At 45.6% G+C, this 16,792-nt stretch overlaps 1 protein-coding gene across 1 annotated transcript in view; it reads left to right on the plus strand.

Annotated features, from left to right (window-relative positions):
- Nucleotides 1–16,592, plus strand: part of LOC122177423 (maestro heat-like repeat-containing protein family member 2B) — a 94,791-nt gene extending 78,199 nt beyond the window's left edge. The window contains 21 exon segments of the mRNA XM_042866801.1: nucleotides 9,415–9,507; nucleotides 10,338–10,497; nucleotides 10,612–10,652; nucleotides 10,882–11,023; nucleotides 11,426–11,475; nucleotides 11,683–11,710; nucleotides 11,713–11,783; nucleotides 12,062–12,181; nucleotides 12,376–12,498; nucleotides 12,634–12,789; nucleotides 13,011–13,133; nucleotides 13,434–13,501; nucleotides 13,913–14,048; nucleotides 14,165–14,257; nucleotides 14,621–14,653; nucleotides 14,655–14,720; nucleotides 14,897–15,020; nucleotides 15,222–15,331; nucleotides 15,800–15,952; nucleotides 16,210–16,364; nucleotides 16,520–16,592. Coding sequence (XP_042722735.1) covers nucleotides 9,415–9,507; nucleotides 10,338–10,497; nucleotides 10,612–10,652; nucleotides 10,882–11,023; nucleotides 11,426–11,475; nucleotides 11,683–11,710; nucleotides 11,713–11,783; nucleotides 12,062–12,181; nucleotides 12,376–12,498; nucleotides 12,634–12,789; nucleotides 13,011–13,133; nucleotides 13,434–13,501; nucleotides 13,913–14,048; nucleotides 14,165–14,257; nucleotides 14,621–14,653; nucleotides 14,655–14,720; nucleotides 14,897–15,020; nucleotides 15,222–15,331; nucleotides 15,800–15,952; nucleotides 16,210–16,364; nucleotides 16,520–16,592 — 2,118 coding nt within the window.
- The last annotated feature ends 200 nt before the right edge of the window (nucleotides 16,593–16,792 follow it).

Consider the following 16,792-nt stretch of genomic DNA (forward strand, 5'->3'; position numbering starts at 1 on the left):
CTCCCCATGGATTTTGCCCTTAGCAATGGACCTGGCCCTCAGCATTTCTAGCATAATGGCAAACTGTATATTCAAACCCGTTGTGTGAGGTAATCCCAAGCTTTGTTTTCACAGTATAATAGTGTCACAAGGAGAAAAGTTTTCCCATGGTATCTCAAGCAGAACACCAGCGTACCTGCAGTAAGAGCAGGACGGAGTTCATAACAGGATAAGCTACATAAAAACAAAGAGTACTGCTAGGATTATTCTGTCCAGGGTTCACTTTTCCTGAGTGTCCTATTGCAAAGCAAAAAAAATCCTCACTCTTGTGTTTGCAGGATTTTTTTATTATTATTATTATTTTTTTTTTTTTAAATTACGGCCCAGAAGTGAATCGTCAAGTACCTTTACACCAATCTAGGAGCTTCTGGTAGCTCTGAAGTCAGAGACTATCTGAGGTAAGGGGAATTAAATAGATATATTCACCAGTACTGTTCAATGAAGACTTACATACTAGCTCACATGATTGATTTGGGGAGCTGCCTTTCTATTAGTCTGGATATCAATAAAACAAAATGCATTCTGATACAGGGGCCTCCTAATGCCTTCTCCTAGTGGTTCCTCAACGGATCCAACGTTTGAGAGAATGCAATCAATACCATAGCATATGAAGTTGGAATTTTCAAAATACTTCTCTTATTTAGGAGGATGCTTTTCACACAAAGGGTGGTGACACACTGGAACAGGTTGCCCAAGGAAGCTGTGGATGCCCCATCCCTGGAGGCATTCAAGGCCAGGCTGGATGTGGCTCTGGGCAGCCTGGTCTGCTGGTCGGCGATCCTGCACATAGCAGGGGGGTTGAAACCAGGTGATCATTGTGGTCCTTTTCAATCCTGGCCATTCTGTGATTCTATGATTCTATAATTCTATGATTTCCTGTGAAATAGTTTTACAGTCTTTTTGCTTTGATTTCAGCGCACAGTTCCTATCACTGATAGAACAGATCTTTAGTTAATTCTTTTTTAATTAATTAAATTAATTCTTTTTGACCAAGTCTTTTCTTAATCAGTGTTTTGTTAAATTAAACATAGGTGCTTTAAGGTAACCATTTCCTCTGAAGGTAAGCAAAATATGTGAGAACTGCTCTGAAAGTAATGCCTCCTACTCTATTATGTTGATCCACAATGTCCGAGGTGGATGTTGGTGGCATGGCAAGCAGTAGAGGTAGAAACTTCCCACAAATATCCCGTTACATGCTGTTGTTGTGACACAAATGGTAGTAAAGGGGCACTGACATGGGAGTGTGTATGAAGCAAAAGTGTGTCACTGAACTTCTTCATGCAAAAAATGGCACCCACTGATGTTCATTAACAGTAACAGTGGGTCAGCTCCACTGCTGCAGATTTTTAGGAGTGAAAAATGCTGTTGAAAATGCACAGCTCATGGAGGTGACTGTGCTGAAAAACAGTGTTTTGTATCTGAAAATTTGCACTTTGAAACTGTTATTGTGCTCTTTGTATGTATTGTAGTTTCCATGGAAATAAATAGGAGGCCTTACTTTCAGAGCAGCCTCTGTATTTCTAATTTTGTATTCTCTAAAGAGCTCGCGGTATTTTTATTGAAGTTCATATTTGAAAAGAAATAGTCATGAATTTGATAGCTTAGGTTATACACTTACCCAGGTGAATACATGTCCAGCACATACCACCTCAGATAACCTTTGATTTCTGAGTTACAAAGGATTTTATGTAGATTGATGAAAAATATGTAATTATTGACTCACTGGCCACAAATATTAAAATGAAATTCTTATAGAACCTGATTATAGATAAATGTGGTATTATTATAATTTTGCATGAGATGTGGGGATATGGAAAAAAATAAAAATATCCACCCAAAACAAAAAAAAAACTTTCAGTGATGTACTGATGAGCTAAAAGAATCTAGTTGTATAGAGCCAAAGTATTATTTCTCAGTTACATTGTTTTGAAGAAGTTTTTACATTCAGAATAAAAATTCCTAAATCATTTGAAGAATGAGAAGTTAAAAAATTGCAAAACCTAAGAGAAAGCCTAAAGCAAACACTAAAATTGATGGAGCAATTAAAGCTTTCTGCCTTTGCCAAATTACAGGTCAAGTTGTGAGGATAAGATTTTGTTTGTATTATAGGAAAATAGGCATCCTAGAGCAAAGACAGTAGATTTCAGTCAGTTAATTGAAGCAAATAGTCCCATATAGCAATTTTTGTTTACTGAAATATCATTATGAAAAGATTCTGGAGCTAAATTCTTCACACAATATATCAAATTCACATTTAGTAGGTAATGCCTGAGAATGGGACACCTGAGAAACATTCACCCCACATTTGCATGAAGCCCAAGAGAACCTTTCTTCATTAAAAGCTGAATTAATCTGGTAAAATATGACTTCTGCTCAGCTACTTCCACTGGAATGAATAAATTTCTTATTAATTCCTGACATCTTTCTCATTGCAGTGGTGGATTTTTCAAACAAAGCAAAGGGTTTTTTTCAATAAATGTGGAAAAAATCCTGGTAAGCACTGTCAGGAGAACATATTTTGGGAGAACATTGGTTAATCAGTAGTTGTCAAAGTTAATTTTCCTTCCTTAATATGAACTCTATATGTATTCCTTTTGACAAAATAAATAAATAAATAAATAAATAAATAAAACAGCTGATTTCTACCAGAGCCTTAAGACTTTGAAACAAGCATCTTTTGAAGGTGCAGCTGCCTTCTCTACCTAAGGCCTGATGATTTCCTAATGGAAAAGACTGGACCATGCTGATTCCCCTCAAAACTTTGATAGCACTGGAGCTGTAATAAATATTAAACAAATTTCATATAGAAGCAAAAGATCAGAGATACTCATACCCCTTCTCCTCCACAATTACAGAAGTTTCTGGGCTTCTCAAATAAGGAAGAACAAAGTATAGGATACAAAGAAGCAGGTAAGTAAAAGATGAGGGAAAACAGTAAGTAACAGTGAGGGAAAAGCAAAGAAGTGTAGGTTTTTTTTTGTTTTGTTTTGGTTTTTCCCCTATATGCGTATGGGAATCATCTTTTTAGTATTTTCTTGAAGGAAAACACCAAACTACGAATGCTAAGTCAGATTCTGTACCATATTTAGAGTATGCATGTTACAGAACTAAAGACGCCAGAGTTGTCAGTAGCTGATATTTGGTTCAACAGAGAGATAGACAAAAGAATATCTACTTCTAGGAACTGACTGATATGCAAGTGCAAGTGATGGATAAAGCAAAGAGGGAAAGATTGCAGTGGGAGTTGCTTCACTGATATTGCACATTTTAGGATGAGAAACACCAACAAAACCAGATGTGTTTTTCCCCATCTGGATAAAGTCACCCCAAAACGCCCATACTCCCACAGGAAACAGGTAATCTGCCAGAAAGGAGGGATATGAAGCACAACATGTTTTACATTTTGCGTGTGGATAACCTCAAGTAGGATAATCTGTGGATAACCAAAAGCAAATTAGAGAGGGAAATCCTGGGGGAAATGAACAGCAGATTCATTTTTCAGCACTTCACAACAATGGTCGTTGATTGTCTTGGAGATGCTGGCTGTCTCAAGCCAACCATGCAATGTCATCATCTGGTTCTTTCATTTCTCTTTGCAGTATCTGATCATACTATATCTAGTCAACATTACTGCTGCTGTTGTTACATGGGCCTGGCTGAAATGAGCATGTGTATGTATTTAGCAGAGGAGATGAGAACAAGTTTTGTGCTGACTGCAACTCAGATACAAAACCCATTAAACAGGCTCCTTGCTTCAGAGTAATCTCTAAGAAATTTGTGGCTATTACATATTCATATCAATATCTGAATTGTGATGGCTGGGATTCCAAAATTAACTAGTGATTTTCAGTTACATTCCCAACATCTTTACCAACAACAGAAAAGAGCAATTGTTTATGAAACAGATGTAGATTTTTGGGTAGTATAAAACTGAAATATCTCTTTATATTAGGTAACTTGATATAGTATTGTATGAGCAAGACAGTGCTATGACAGAACTAAAACATAAACAAGAAGTTGTTTCTTATATTTTCCTTCACACCCAATAATTTGGATTGCCAGTTTTCATCTTGTTTTGTGCCCTGTATGACCTAAGAAAGGCAGATGAACAAAAGAGTGAAACATATGTAGCAGTTAAGCTGGCTTGTAGCATGGTTTCAGGCCTAACTGAATTATTTTCCAGTGCTGCAGCACGTCTCTTCTATGAAGAGGAATATTAGAGAAAATGAAATGGCTAATGGCCTATTTTCGTATCCAGGAAAAAATTATCTGATTGAAAAAGATAAGCAAGAAAGAAACTTACTGCTTACCTCTAAAGTCGTAAATAATTCCTGCAAATGAAAGTCTACTGGCAGCGCACCTTGAAGATATTTTCAAATACCTTATCCTATAACATTTACTCTGAAATATATTATACTGCAGCCAACAATATTAAAGGGTTAAAAGTATTAGCTTCTCTTAAGTTTCCTGGTATCTTATTTGTATTTCCTGTTAAGAGTGGGACAGGATAGGAATACCCATATAATGCTCCGTATGCTGAAGAAATGACATGAGTAACAGCAAAACACAAATTCAAATTTTGCTTTCTTTTCTCCATAAAACTGAGATTGTCTGAACAACAGACAGCACAGAGAGCTGTGGATATTCCAGGTTAAGTTATTCCTTTCCTATGCTAAAATTGTTGTTAAGAATTATGGAGGCCTTTAACATACATACATGCTTCTATCTTCTATGACCACATCAAATTATTCCCCAGGTATTTGGTCTGCCAGACATAGAATTGATGGGAGGTTTACTTTAAAGTTAGCAAAACTTCTCATGTTGCTACAGCATTTTGTTTAAGAGCAGAAAAAGAAACCTTAAGGTATTGCTTCTTCATGTTTGAATCACGTGATGCTAGTACAGTACAGAATGCTTAAATGAATGCTCCAATAGACTTTTGACACACTTTTTTTGTTACAGGATAGGTAAGGAATTTGCTTAGATTCACACCAGCTTGAACTACTGTAGTCTTGTCCTGTGGTAGTCAAGCAACAGTTATCTGTGGTTAAGTATACAAGCCCATGCTTTCTTATATCACAAAGTTTGATTTATGATGAATTTATATCATGATTTAAACCAAAACAAAACAAGCTGCAAAAAAATGCCTGGGCCATATTTAGGAATGTCTGCTGAAGGGATCCTGGAGTGGCTTGAAATTCTACAAAAAATTTACTCTGCACTTAGAGGCTGAAGGGTCATCTTCTCTCCCACCATTCAGGCAGTGGATATTGCTGAGACTGCTATCATAGATCTAACTTCGGCTAGAGAAATCTGGTCTCCAGTTAGCACCAGCAGTGTGGAAGTTAGAACCAGCTGCTAAATCTGCTTGAAGAAGATGTTAAGTCAGGCAGCAATGAACTTCATGCTGTCATTGTTATATACCTATCACCATATCCATTCAACCCATTTAAACTTAGTGGGCTTATCAATTGTTGGAACTGTAGTGCACGCACGACTTTACATTTTTACCACTCTCAACAATCCAAGATCAGAAATTAAGCAATGAGGAGCAAGAAACTTCCACCACTGCTTCTCACAACACACTATGATCCTAGAACACCATGGCAACTTGACCAGGACAGACAAATGAAAAATTCACTCAGAGAAGTCTGATGATGCAACCATGCTCAGAATAACACTCAGGTATTCCATATTTCTGCTCAGTTTTGCGAACCAGCCGCAGACATGTAAAACAAGCAGAAAATGACAAAGAGAAAAACATAGCACAGGGAGGGCTCACATCTTCTGTCATCATTTGAGAAGAGCATTTCCTTGTGATATACAAGCATCTGGGAAAATAACACATCTTTTTCCTGAAAAGCTTTTCACCTAGAAAGCTAAGATAGGAAAAGACAGGGAGAACAAAAAAAGCAGAGAGGTGAAGTGATTTACACAAGGAAGTAGCAACAGTTTTGTTCCCTATACATTTTAAACTTGCTATTTCTGTTTTAGACTGGAGAGTTGTATGCACATAACTTCAAGTAAGGTTATGCAAGAATCAAAACATTTGTTGGGCTTACAAACACCATATCCACAGCTTCCCGCATGAATCAAGTGCCTATTAAGACCCTGGAGAGATATTACCAGGGGATGAAGTTATTCCGTGACTTGGAACTTTTTTGGAAAACAAACCTAACCTTTCAAGATATTCTGAGTGTAGAGGTAGGGGTTATTTACAGGTCTTAATGTCCAAACTGCAGTGAATAAGAAAACTAAAACTGCCCAAAGGAGATGGGAGTACTCTATGGACAGAAGAGAAAGCAGAGTTAAGCTCACTTGTGAAAAACGAACACACTGATAGCACATGCTGAAAGTAATGATTACTTCTATTCCCAGGCTGGGTTTTGCTTTACTGCTATAGGATATGGCAGTCCTGCAGCTATTGTAGTGACAGAGAGTGTGCAGGCACACCTTAAATGAGACAGTTTGGGCACTCATAGGCATTGTAACCAGTAGTAGAGAACTCAGCATGAATCAATCTCCTTAGTATTTACCCAGATTCTCATGTGGGTTTTAGAGTAAAATATGCTCCTTGATCTACCAACATAGAGCTATCAGCAGCTGGAAACCTAGTTTAAAGCTAACTTAGCTATATACACTTGTACTGCTGTCACTGCTTCAGAAAGTTAACTTGACACAAGCTTGACTCTAGAAGGTGTTCAGTTAAGTGCTGTGAAAACTGGAGGCCTTTCAGAGACTCTAAATCAGCTCTTAAAAATCTGGAGAGTTGAAAAAGACAAGGTAAGCTCCTGATTAACAGGAATAACATATAGGAAACTTGATATTGGGATTTTGCTGGATGTTTCAAGCAAAACTGTATAAAACCCCCAAATTATTGTGTAACAGGTCGCAGAACCATTGAATCATCCAAACAGAAAGTATGATATACAACAGTAGATCACAGAATCACAGAATCACAGAACCAAAGAATCATAGAATCATAGAATGGCTTGAGTTAAAAGGAAAATTAAGACCCTCCCACCAGACCAGGGCCACATCCAACCCGGCCTCTGGGCACAGCCTCTCTGGGCAGCTGTGCCAGCACCTCACCACCCTCTTTGTAGGGAAATTCTGCCTAACATCCAACCTAAATCTTCCTTCTTTCAGCTAAAAATTGATCCCTTATGTCCCATTCATATTAGGCTATGAAAAATGTCAGTCTCCTTATTGTTTATAGGCTCCTTTTAAGAACTGGAAAGCCACAATGAGGTCTCCACACAGCCTTCCCTTCTCCAGGCTGAACAAGTACAACTTCCTCAACTTGTCTTCATAGGAGAGGTGCTCCAGCTCTCTGAGCATCTATGGAGCCTCTTCTGGACCCTCTCTAACAGCTCTGTATCTTTTTTGTGCTGGGGGCCCCAGGCCTGGGCAAAGTATCACAGATGGGACCTCCCAAGGGCAGAACAGAAGGGCACAATCAGCAATGCATGAATAAAACTCATGAATCGAGAAGTTTGTAAGATATTTTACACATCTTGAAGAAAAATGAGAACTATAGAAAGAAATAACACTTTTAAGTAGTACTTGGGGTGGGTTGGCAAGGCAGGTATCTATAATTGAGCAGTTCACTAATTAAGAGCCAATTGAGCTTTGCTAGGTGAAACACAAGGTTGCAAGGTTAAACACAGTGAATTTTGCATGAATTGCTGGATAAAGTCAAATTAAGGCAATCAATGGTGACAAAGAGATCTCCAGAGAAAATAGTAGTTTGGTTTTTTTCTTGGTACACATATCAGTAAAAAGAAAATGTTGCCTATTAAGTGGTCATGAGAAGTATCACGAACTTGAAGAACACTGTGTCTATATTCCGTATATTACCTTTTGTTTTATGAGCCAGTTTAAAAAACGCTTCGAATGAAGTGCTTTAGGAGCTACACTGAGCTAGGATTGGTCTGTTTAATGACTCCTGCGGAGCAGGAAAAAAAGAATGAGTCAACAAATGGAGGACAACCAGAATTACAATACATTTTGTACCTATAGATTACTCAAACTTGCAGACAATGCCAGTTTTAGTTTTCAATTGATTTTTACATACTGAAATGCCATTTAGCTACTAGAGGCACCAGACTGTACTGTACCAGACATATTCCCCTATATGAGGTTTTTAAGGCGCTCATTTAAATAGAATTTATTTTGTAACAAACTTCTGAGAAGATATCACATTACTTATAAACCAGAAAACTTGAATAGTAAGAACATAGTTTTTTTGAGTCTTAAACAGTTTTTTTGAGATCATTCAATACGAGACAATAATTTACAACAAATCATAATCAGCATAATTAAAGAATAAGCATTCAATAGGAGCAAGTAACTTTGTCTGGCAAGCTACAAAAAGCCTAACCCATCATTTTGGACTATATTTTCACATTCTCTCTTAAAACACATCAAATAAGCAGGTATTGCAGGATGACTGTGAGGTAAAATAAATAAATAAATAAATAAATAATAGATTAAAATGCCTGCAGTGAACAAGAAAATGCAAAAAAAAAAAAAAAAAAAAAAAAAAATTTAAAATTTGGAAAAAAAAGAGCAATAGATGGGGATTACTCTTTTAAAAGAGCACTTAAACAGAAAGGATGGAGGACCCAATTTCTAAAAATCCAAATACATGTCTTAAGAATGACATTTTATTCCTACAACCTTGTTTCTAAGGGAAAACAGTCAGCCACTGCAAGAGGAAAGTGTGCACTTAAGAAAAGTTCTGCCTACGGATCTTGTTTGAGACAATGGAAATCTTATCAATTTCTTTAGGGAAACCAGAAGCTAGCCTGCCCTGTGGCATAAAAAACAGGTCTCTGGGAAGACTCTGGGTGCCTTGGAAGATCACAGTCATATTTTCTGTGACTGAGTTGCCACAGAGCTTACTTGAGGGATTGTAAGTATTACAGTAGAGGGAAGTTACAGGCAGGAGAAAGAAGAAATAGGAGTTCAAGGGAGGTCTGAGGCTTCCTGAGTTCTTCAGTCAAGGAAGGAACAACCTAGACAGGATCCAGAACAGAGCCAGGAGACACTGAGGCGCATCCTGGGAATGGGAGGCTTCACCACCATGGGGCTCTGAGTGCCTGAGGAGCTGTGTGCTAACAGCCAGGGGGACCATGTCCAGTTTCATCTGATGGGGAGAAGAGGGCTGCTGGGAGGGAAATGGCTGCAAATGATGCCCAAACAGGGCTCGGTTGAGAGCAGAGACTCTCTTGGTACTGCTGGGAAGGGGGGACAAACAAGAACACCTGTGTGGGAGCTTTTCCCAGCAGAAAAACCACTGGGAATCAGTCCTCTGCTCCCTAGTGACTAGGTGTGGCTTCATCCCTTTCTTCCTCTCCTGGTCTCTTGCAGAGCCTCAGTATCTTCCTGGAGGCCTTAGCAGGAGTTCAATCTGTCATCCCCAAGGACAAGTTTCTGGCCATCACCAGTGCCGTGTTCTACCAGGTAAGGGAAGCCTATCCTTGTGTGCACAGCAGTTTCTCTCTTGGCTAAGTCTCTGAAGGACTGCAAAGCTCTGAGCATCTGATGGCTGCCTAGCCTTAGCTCCTGCATGGCCGTGGCTGCTCCAGGGCTCTGCGTGTGCCCAGGGATGCTGTGGGGCAGGCTGTGTTTTGTCTGCATGTCCTCCTCCCAAGAGTACCAAGGGAGATGAGAGCTGTCAGCACAGTTTCTTTTCCATCCTCAATACTGATAGAATTTTTTCAAATAGACTTTGTTCCCACAGCTCTCTGATAACACCAAGCAGCACAGGGAGGCTGACAGAGCAGAGCTGACCCACTGCATCCTGCTGCAGGGTAAGGAGAGGAAATTTGGTGATGCTTGGCAGTGTCCTGGCCAAAACCTCTCTTGCAAACTCTGGAACAAGGGCGAGTTTCTTGGTAATAGTGTGGCATTTCCTCCCTGCAGCCCAAATCTGCCCAGAGGAAATGGTCCTGTTTCTGCAGTTGCAGCTGGGCGATGAGTGGGAGGCTGGATGCGTGGCAGCCCTGGGTCTGCTCTGTGCTCTGGCTCGCTCTGATGGTCAGTACCACGGGTCAGGACTTCCAGGGATTCCTTCTGCCACCTGGGTTGTGCCTCCATCTCCAGAAGAGAAGCTTCTGTGCATGTTTTGCGGAGCCTGCAATGACAGAGAAGCTGCCGCAGGTTGCAGAGGCTGTAGAGTGTGTGTGCAATGACCCCAGGACCCAGGTGAGCTGATTTGGAAAAGGAAAGCACTGTCAGGGTGGCGATGCTGATGCCAACACTGACATGCTCAACTGCCTCGTTCCCTACAGCTCCTGTGGCCAAGGCTGCTGCTGTACGTGGTGCCAGCCCAGTACACCGGCATGCTGATCCCGGTCTCCCGCTGCGTCCAAGCCCTGGCCAAGAGAGGGGAGCTGACGGTGCGGGACATGGAAGATCTGGATCCCCATTTCCTCAGCTCCATGTTTCAAGGTAGGAGCAGAAAATCCCCCAGTGAGCTCTGTTGGCCCCTGGTAGCACCCAGACGGTGCACATGGCAGGGCACGGCGTGTCTGCGCCTCACTCAGCACTTCTTTCTCCCTGCAGGCCCACTGCTGACTCCCCAGATACTGCTGGCATGTCTGCTGGTGAGTACATGCTCCAGAGGCTGCTTCCACAAGCCCTAAGGAGCATGGCTGAATGTGCCAGTGCTTGCCTCACCCCTGGGGATGCTGTTCTCTACCCAGGCTTGCAGCACCATGGGCAAAGCTGCTGGCTGCTCCTTGCTGTCCAGGGCAGAGCCAGGCTGCTTCCCTCCTGGAGGAAGTCACTTCCCTTGCTGCAGGAATTACCCTGCTTCTCCTTTCTCTTGCTCAGGTGGTGGCAGGGTGCCCTTTTGCAGGCAGCAAACTCCAAGCCGCTGCCTTGCTTCTCATGCAAAACCTCCACAGCAAGATCCACAGAGCTGTGGGGGCCAAGTGGGCTGCTGAGATCCCCCTGCTGCTGCAGTGCCTAGAAGGTAAAGTATTGGTGGGATGGAGGGACGGAGACATGGAAGGTTGGGAGCAAAAATGCAGCTCTGCAGTGTGGCAGAGGGTAAGTGTTGCCTACAGCCCAGTGCTTGCTCTGCTGCTGTTTCCATTCCAGAGAGACGGCACTGAGCCTGGGGGACCTTTGCCCCAAGGGATCTGCCCATTCCAGTACACGGGTGGGCTATTCAAGTCCCCTGAGACAGCCCTCTTGGAGCCATCAGTTCTGTGCTCCTGTTGGGACAGTGTTTGTGGGGAGGAACAGGTCATTGTGGAGGGGTTCAGGTCCCAGCTTGGCAGTGCCGAGTGCCCAGGCCAAGCCAGGTTTGCAGCAGCTCTTCTTTTATAGCTTGATCCCAAGCAAGGTTTTTTTGCTTCTTGTTGCTGTGCAGGGAAAGATGAGAGCTTCCAGGACTGTGCACAGTGGGAGAATTGTCTGCAGGTACAGCATTATTGGGAGGCGCGGTGCAGAGAAGTGCTTGCCTGCCTCAGGGAGTCCCATGCCCATACGAGCCAGTGAGGGAATGCTGGGGGGAGCTGGCAGAGGGACTGTTGTTTGAGGCACCTCTCCCCAGAAGGCTGCAGCGACTTGGGAATGTGGGAAGAGGCAAAGGGCAAGGGAACATTGGCTTTTCCTGTTCTCCAACAGTTCCTGAGGGCATCACTGAACACCATGGAGCCTGGACCAAGGCCCTGAGCTGCGAGCTGAGCCGGCAGCTGAGCAGCTTTGCCAGCAGCTCTGGAGAAAAGGTAGGTCTCCCCCGGCTCTCCCCAGCGGTGCAGCTGCAGGTGCCCAACTGGGGCTGGGGCTGAGGCTGGTGCTCTGCCCACACGGGCTGCTCACGCTGCTTCCCCAGCCTGCGCCCCCCAGGGGACCTTTGCCTGCAAACTGCTTGGGGGCTGGCTACAGCTCAGCCCTTCAGCTGCTCTCAGCATCTCCCAGGGAGCGTGGGTCCTTCCCACCTGTCCCTCTGCCAGCAGGTCATGCTGCTGCCAAATCCCAGCTTATTCCTTCCCTTTCCACGCAGACCTTCCTGTACAAGGCTCTGGGGACCGTTCTGGGAGCTTGTAAGGAAGTCCTCCATGTGCAAGAGAAGCTGCTGCAGCACCTGGAGGGGGCAAATGCAGAGGAGCCATCTGAGGCCCAGGTGAGCTCTCCTCCCAGATTCTGCCAGCATCCCCGCTCTGTCCCTGGGGCAGAGGGCTTCTCCTGGCCCTGCTCCAGGCCTTTCCATCTCCTCCCTGCTGCTGCTTCCCTCAAGTGAGGACCAGCCCGGCCACTGTGGCTGGCCGCGCCGATGGGTTCAGGCCTGCGCCAACTGCCCCTCGTTCTTTTGTGCAGGGAATGATCTCTCTTGTCAGCCATGCTGCTGACAGCAACTTCCACACAGTCCTGGACACACTCACCATGTTTGCGTCCAGGCTGTGCAAAGGCCGCAATGGGAGGATTTCCAGGCGCAAGAAGGTAAAGTGCTACGGGTTCCCATCTTGGCATTCTTCTGCCTTATTTTCACAGCAGCTCCTGCCCTGGGAGCCCAGGTGCACCGCAGGGCACTGGGGGCTGCTGAGCGAGTGTCTCAAGGCATTTCTCCTCACACAGATGGAGCTGGACAGCGCGAGAGCTCAGGCTACACGCGGCACTCTCATCCTCGCCCATGGCAGCTTGGCACTGCGAGCCTCCAAGGAGCAGCTGCTCGCCCGCCTGGAAGGAGACATTGTGGGCAACATCCTGCTGCTGTACAGCTGCAGCTGCCAGGTGAGAGTTCACAGCGTGCCAGGGTGTCAGAGCGCCCAGCTGCCGCCCCTCCACGTGGGGGGATGCTGAGATGGGCCTTCTCTTTCCAAAGGTCCCTTGGGGAATGGTTTGTGCCCAGATGAAGATCCCAGCCCTTCCCTTAGCGTTGCCCCCCCATGTCCGCCCTTGCAGCCCTTGGCCCTTCCTGCAGTTCAAAGAATGTTCTTCTCTCTTGGCCTCAGGACTTGCAGAACAAGCTTGCGCTGGTGCAGAGCATCACTGACTTCAGCTCTGCCGTCCATGCTGTGGGTGGCTCCATCTGCTTTGACACCTCCTTGAAGAGCAAGCTGCTGGAGATCCTGATGGTGAGTGCCTAGAGACAGGGCTCTCTGCAGAGGAGTTCCGGGCTGTGCCACGAGGCTTGCTCTCCTGGAGCCATGCAGGTCTCCCTCAGCCACACGTCTCCAGCTGGCGGGGACCCTGGGTGCTGGCAGGCAACGGCTGGGCAGTGGGCTAGGTCCACCAACTGTGGAGCTGCTGCATCCTGCAGTGCCTCAGTGGGAAATGTGGGAGTGATGGGGCCGGTGTGTGGCAGCTTTGTCTGTCTCTGGGCCGGGCAGAAGAGCTCTTGCATGCCTCTTACCCACTTTGGCAATGTTTCTTAGAAGTATTACTTGGGCACCTGTGTATCCCCAGTGCCCCTCAAGGTGGTTCTGGCCCTGGAGCAGCTGAGGTAAGGATTGGAGCCTCTGGGATTACCAGGCAGGATGGTGGTCCCCCTTTAGGATAGCTTCTGAAGGTCTGGAGGGGGTAGGGGGTAAGGAGCCACATCTACAGGAGAGACAGCTGGGCTGTTGTGTCCAGCTACGCTGAGGTTCTGGGCAGGGAGAAAGGCCCTGGTGCTCCTGTCCCCAGGCGAGGAAGAGAAGGGAGACCTGGGGTCTCCTTCCCTTCAGAGCGGGAGGTTGTTCACTGCTGCCAGGGAGGAGGCGAGTGCTGATGGAACTGAATACAGCACTCAGCAGCACAGACTGGGGGTGCTGGCTTTGCAGCTTTTGATTAGGAGAATCTCAGACGTTGTCTGAACCACTCTGGAGAGCACTAGTAAAGACTCTGCTTTCTCTTCTTTTTTTCCTCCTGTCAGCAAACTGAAGCCCTCTTTAGAAAGCAAGGACATGAGTGAAATGCTGACTCTGTGCTGCAGGAATATTGTGACGCACCCTTCAGTGAGGATGATGCTTAAGATCAAGAAGTCACAGCAAGCAGCACAGTACCTGCAGGTAACCTGCCATAATTTTCCCAGCTACCTCTCACTCGGAGCCCTTTCTCAGCACAGACGACCTGTGTTCTGACAGCAGCCGTGATGCCACACCTCAATACCCTCTTCTGCTTTCAGCTTCAGCAAACATCGTTGAAAGCTCTGGGCTGGCTCATGGTGGTCCTGCTTGAGACAGAGACCACCCGGGGATTCTTCCAGAACATAGTCCAGGTGAGTACGTGTGGGGCAAGGGAGGAAGCATGGTGCCCGTTGATAGCAGGGACAGAGATCTGGGGACTGAGAGGGGGAGAAATCTGCTGACGTGCCAGCTCACTGTGAGCTCAGAAATGGGCAGAGAAATGGGCCCTGCAGGAGAAAGGCAGGAGCCAGCCCCTGGCAGGCCGCAGCTGAGGAAAAGCTCCAGGAGTGCCTGCAGAGAGCTGGGGCAGCAGTGCCAGTGCTCAGCAGAGCAGGGGGCTGTGTGGAGCCGCAGGGCAGGCCCTGAGTGGAAGTATCGGGAAAGGAGGGACAGAGAGAAGGATGGCAGGAAGGGAACGAAAAGATGTCGTCAGTGATACAGATGCTTTGCTCCAGGTCCTGCAGAAATCACTGACATCAGACAACATGGGAGTGGGAGCGCAATAGAGCCCTGCAGACCTGCTCCCAGCTGCTGGCTGCTTGTGAATAGCTTTGAGTGAGTAAAGAACCCCATCGCATGCCCCTGGCTCCCTCCCTGGTGTTCCTGAGCTGGAAGGCAAGCTCCGCCCAGCTGTGCATGCTGTGTCACCAACACGTGGGGAAGGCACAGGCAGGAGAAGGTAGGGAGAATTGGGCTGCCTACAGCTTTGTTCCTGCTTCTCATCCCTGCAGGGGGGAGATGCCTGCAAGCACTTTGTTTCCATGCTGGGATTGCTGGCACCTCTGATGTGTGACCACATGCCCACATCCTGCCAGTTGGCTGCCACCTGCCTGAGCTCCCTTCTCCGAATGCAAGGTGAGTAGTGTAGGATGCACCAGCCCTGTGCTCTCCTCCACAGCACTACCAGCCCATTACCCCATGGGCTGGGCCCTATTTACAGGAGGGAGAGGCACCATGCACAGCTGTCTTCTTATCCCCACCCTGTCCTCTGTCCCTATGGAAAGCGCTTCCATTTCAAGAAGCATGACTTCCCTTTTCTTCCTGTGCTCTTTCCAGCCAGGGCAGCTAACAGAGTCATCAAAATGGGAGACATCAGTAGCCTGTGTGAGGGGCTGAATGACTGCAGCACCGACTCTCAGCTCCGGACCTTGTCCAAAATTGCAAGGGTAAGTGGACCCAAAAAAGGGGTGGTAGGATCTCAGTGCATAGGCTTCTGCACATCCCTCTGCTGCCCCCAATGTCGCCCACCGCTTCCAGAATGAGCTGTCACCCTGAGACCACTTTTATCAACAAGTAGCAGGAGGTTCTGAGCTACATCTGGCCTTCAGGCGCCCAGTGCAAGGAGCTGATTCCATGATATATATATATGTGTGTGTGTGTGTGTGTGTGCATGTGGATGTGTGACTGTGGCTGCTAGGTAAGCTTTGCATGTAAGCAAACAGCATGGGTGGAGCAGCTGAGAGAAGGCTCAACCGCCTTCCGTATAAATAGCAGGGTAGGAGAGCAGGAGCGTTGTGATTGCCCCTGAATGAGCGGCAAGCTGCTGAGCTAAGAACGCCCTCCAGACTGCTTTCTGTTTTGAAGAGCTGCTGCAGAGCAGTGATGAGATCTCTCCTCTTCTCTTTTCTCTGCAGATGGTGTGCAGAAACTTCCCCCTGGAACGCACCGTTGACTTCCTGATGGCCATCAAGGAGACCTTGCGGAAAGGCAAAGGAATGCGCGTGCGTGCAGCTGGGAAGTGGATGATCACCTTTCTGCAGATGTACGGGAAGGATATCTGTCGGGACGTTAAGAGACTTTCTTCCACGTGTCTTAGACTTTCGCTGGTTGTTGCACTACGCCTTGTGCCATTTGCCTCTTGTGCTAAAGAAGCACAGCCTGAGTGCAGAGCCAGGGCTTGGACAGGGTGATTGGTGTGAAATTTAGGCTTAGGCCTTGGCAGTATGTCAAAAGAGCCGGCACTGCTCATGTACTGAATGTCCATGGTTACTCACTGCAGAGTCAAGGATGCAGCAAGTTGTTCTTTCTTCCTTTCTTCTTTCAGGCAACAGTGATCATCTACATCCTGCGCAGCTGCATGTCATCCATGAAGCAGAGCACGTTCATGCCCTTCCTGTGCCAGGCAGTGGTCATCCTCACCCGCTGTCACGCAGAGGTCACAATTGACAACTTCTTCCAGCTGCTGGAGCCGACAGACAGGTACTGGCACTCCGGTCTTTGCTCATGCTGCGGTCCCAGTTGCAGCTTGCCTCTTTCAGAGGGATCCCAGGAGGAAGCAGCTTTTCTTTGTTACTCTCAAAGTCTGTTTGAGGTGAAAATTACTCAATCACAACTTGAGACTCTCCTTTTTCTAGCGAGATGTGGAGGAGAATAAGAGAGTTTTACCTTTGCGAGTGGAGACGGGAGAAGAATGAAAAGAAAAGCTGAGCTAAAAAAATTTTTAATGTATTATAAATTTATATATGTATGTATTTGTATATGTATATATTTTATATATTTTTATATTTGTATATATTTGTATATGTATATATTTTTATACATTTTTTGTATGTGTATATATTTTTTAATATACTATTTATTAAACATTTTTAAATACCACAATCCTGGCTATTTTTTTTTTTTTACCA

Source organism: Lagopus leucura, unplaced genomic scaffold, assembly GCF_019238085.1.
Source record: "Lagopus leucura isolate 7727_CA_CO unplaced genomic scaffold, USGS_WTPT01 Super-Scaffold_100001, whole genome shotgun sequence".
Classification (NCBI taxonomy): Eukaryota; Metazoa; Chordata; class Aves; order Galliformes; family Phasianidae; genus Lagopus; species Lagopus leucura.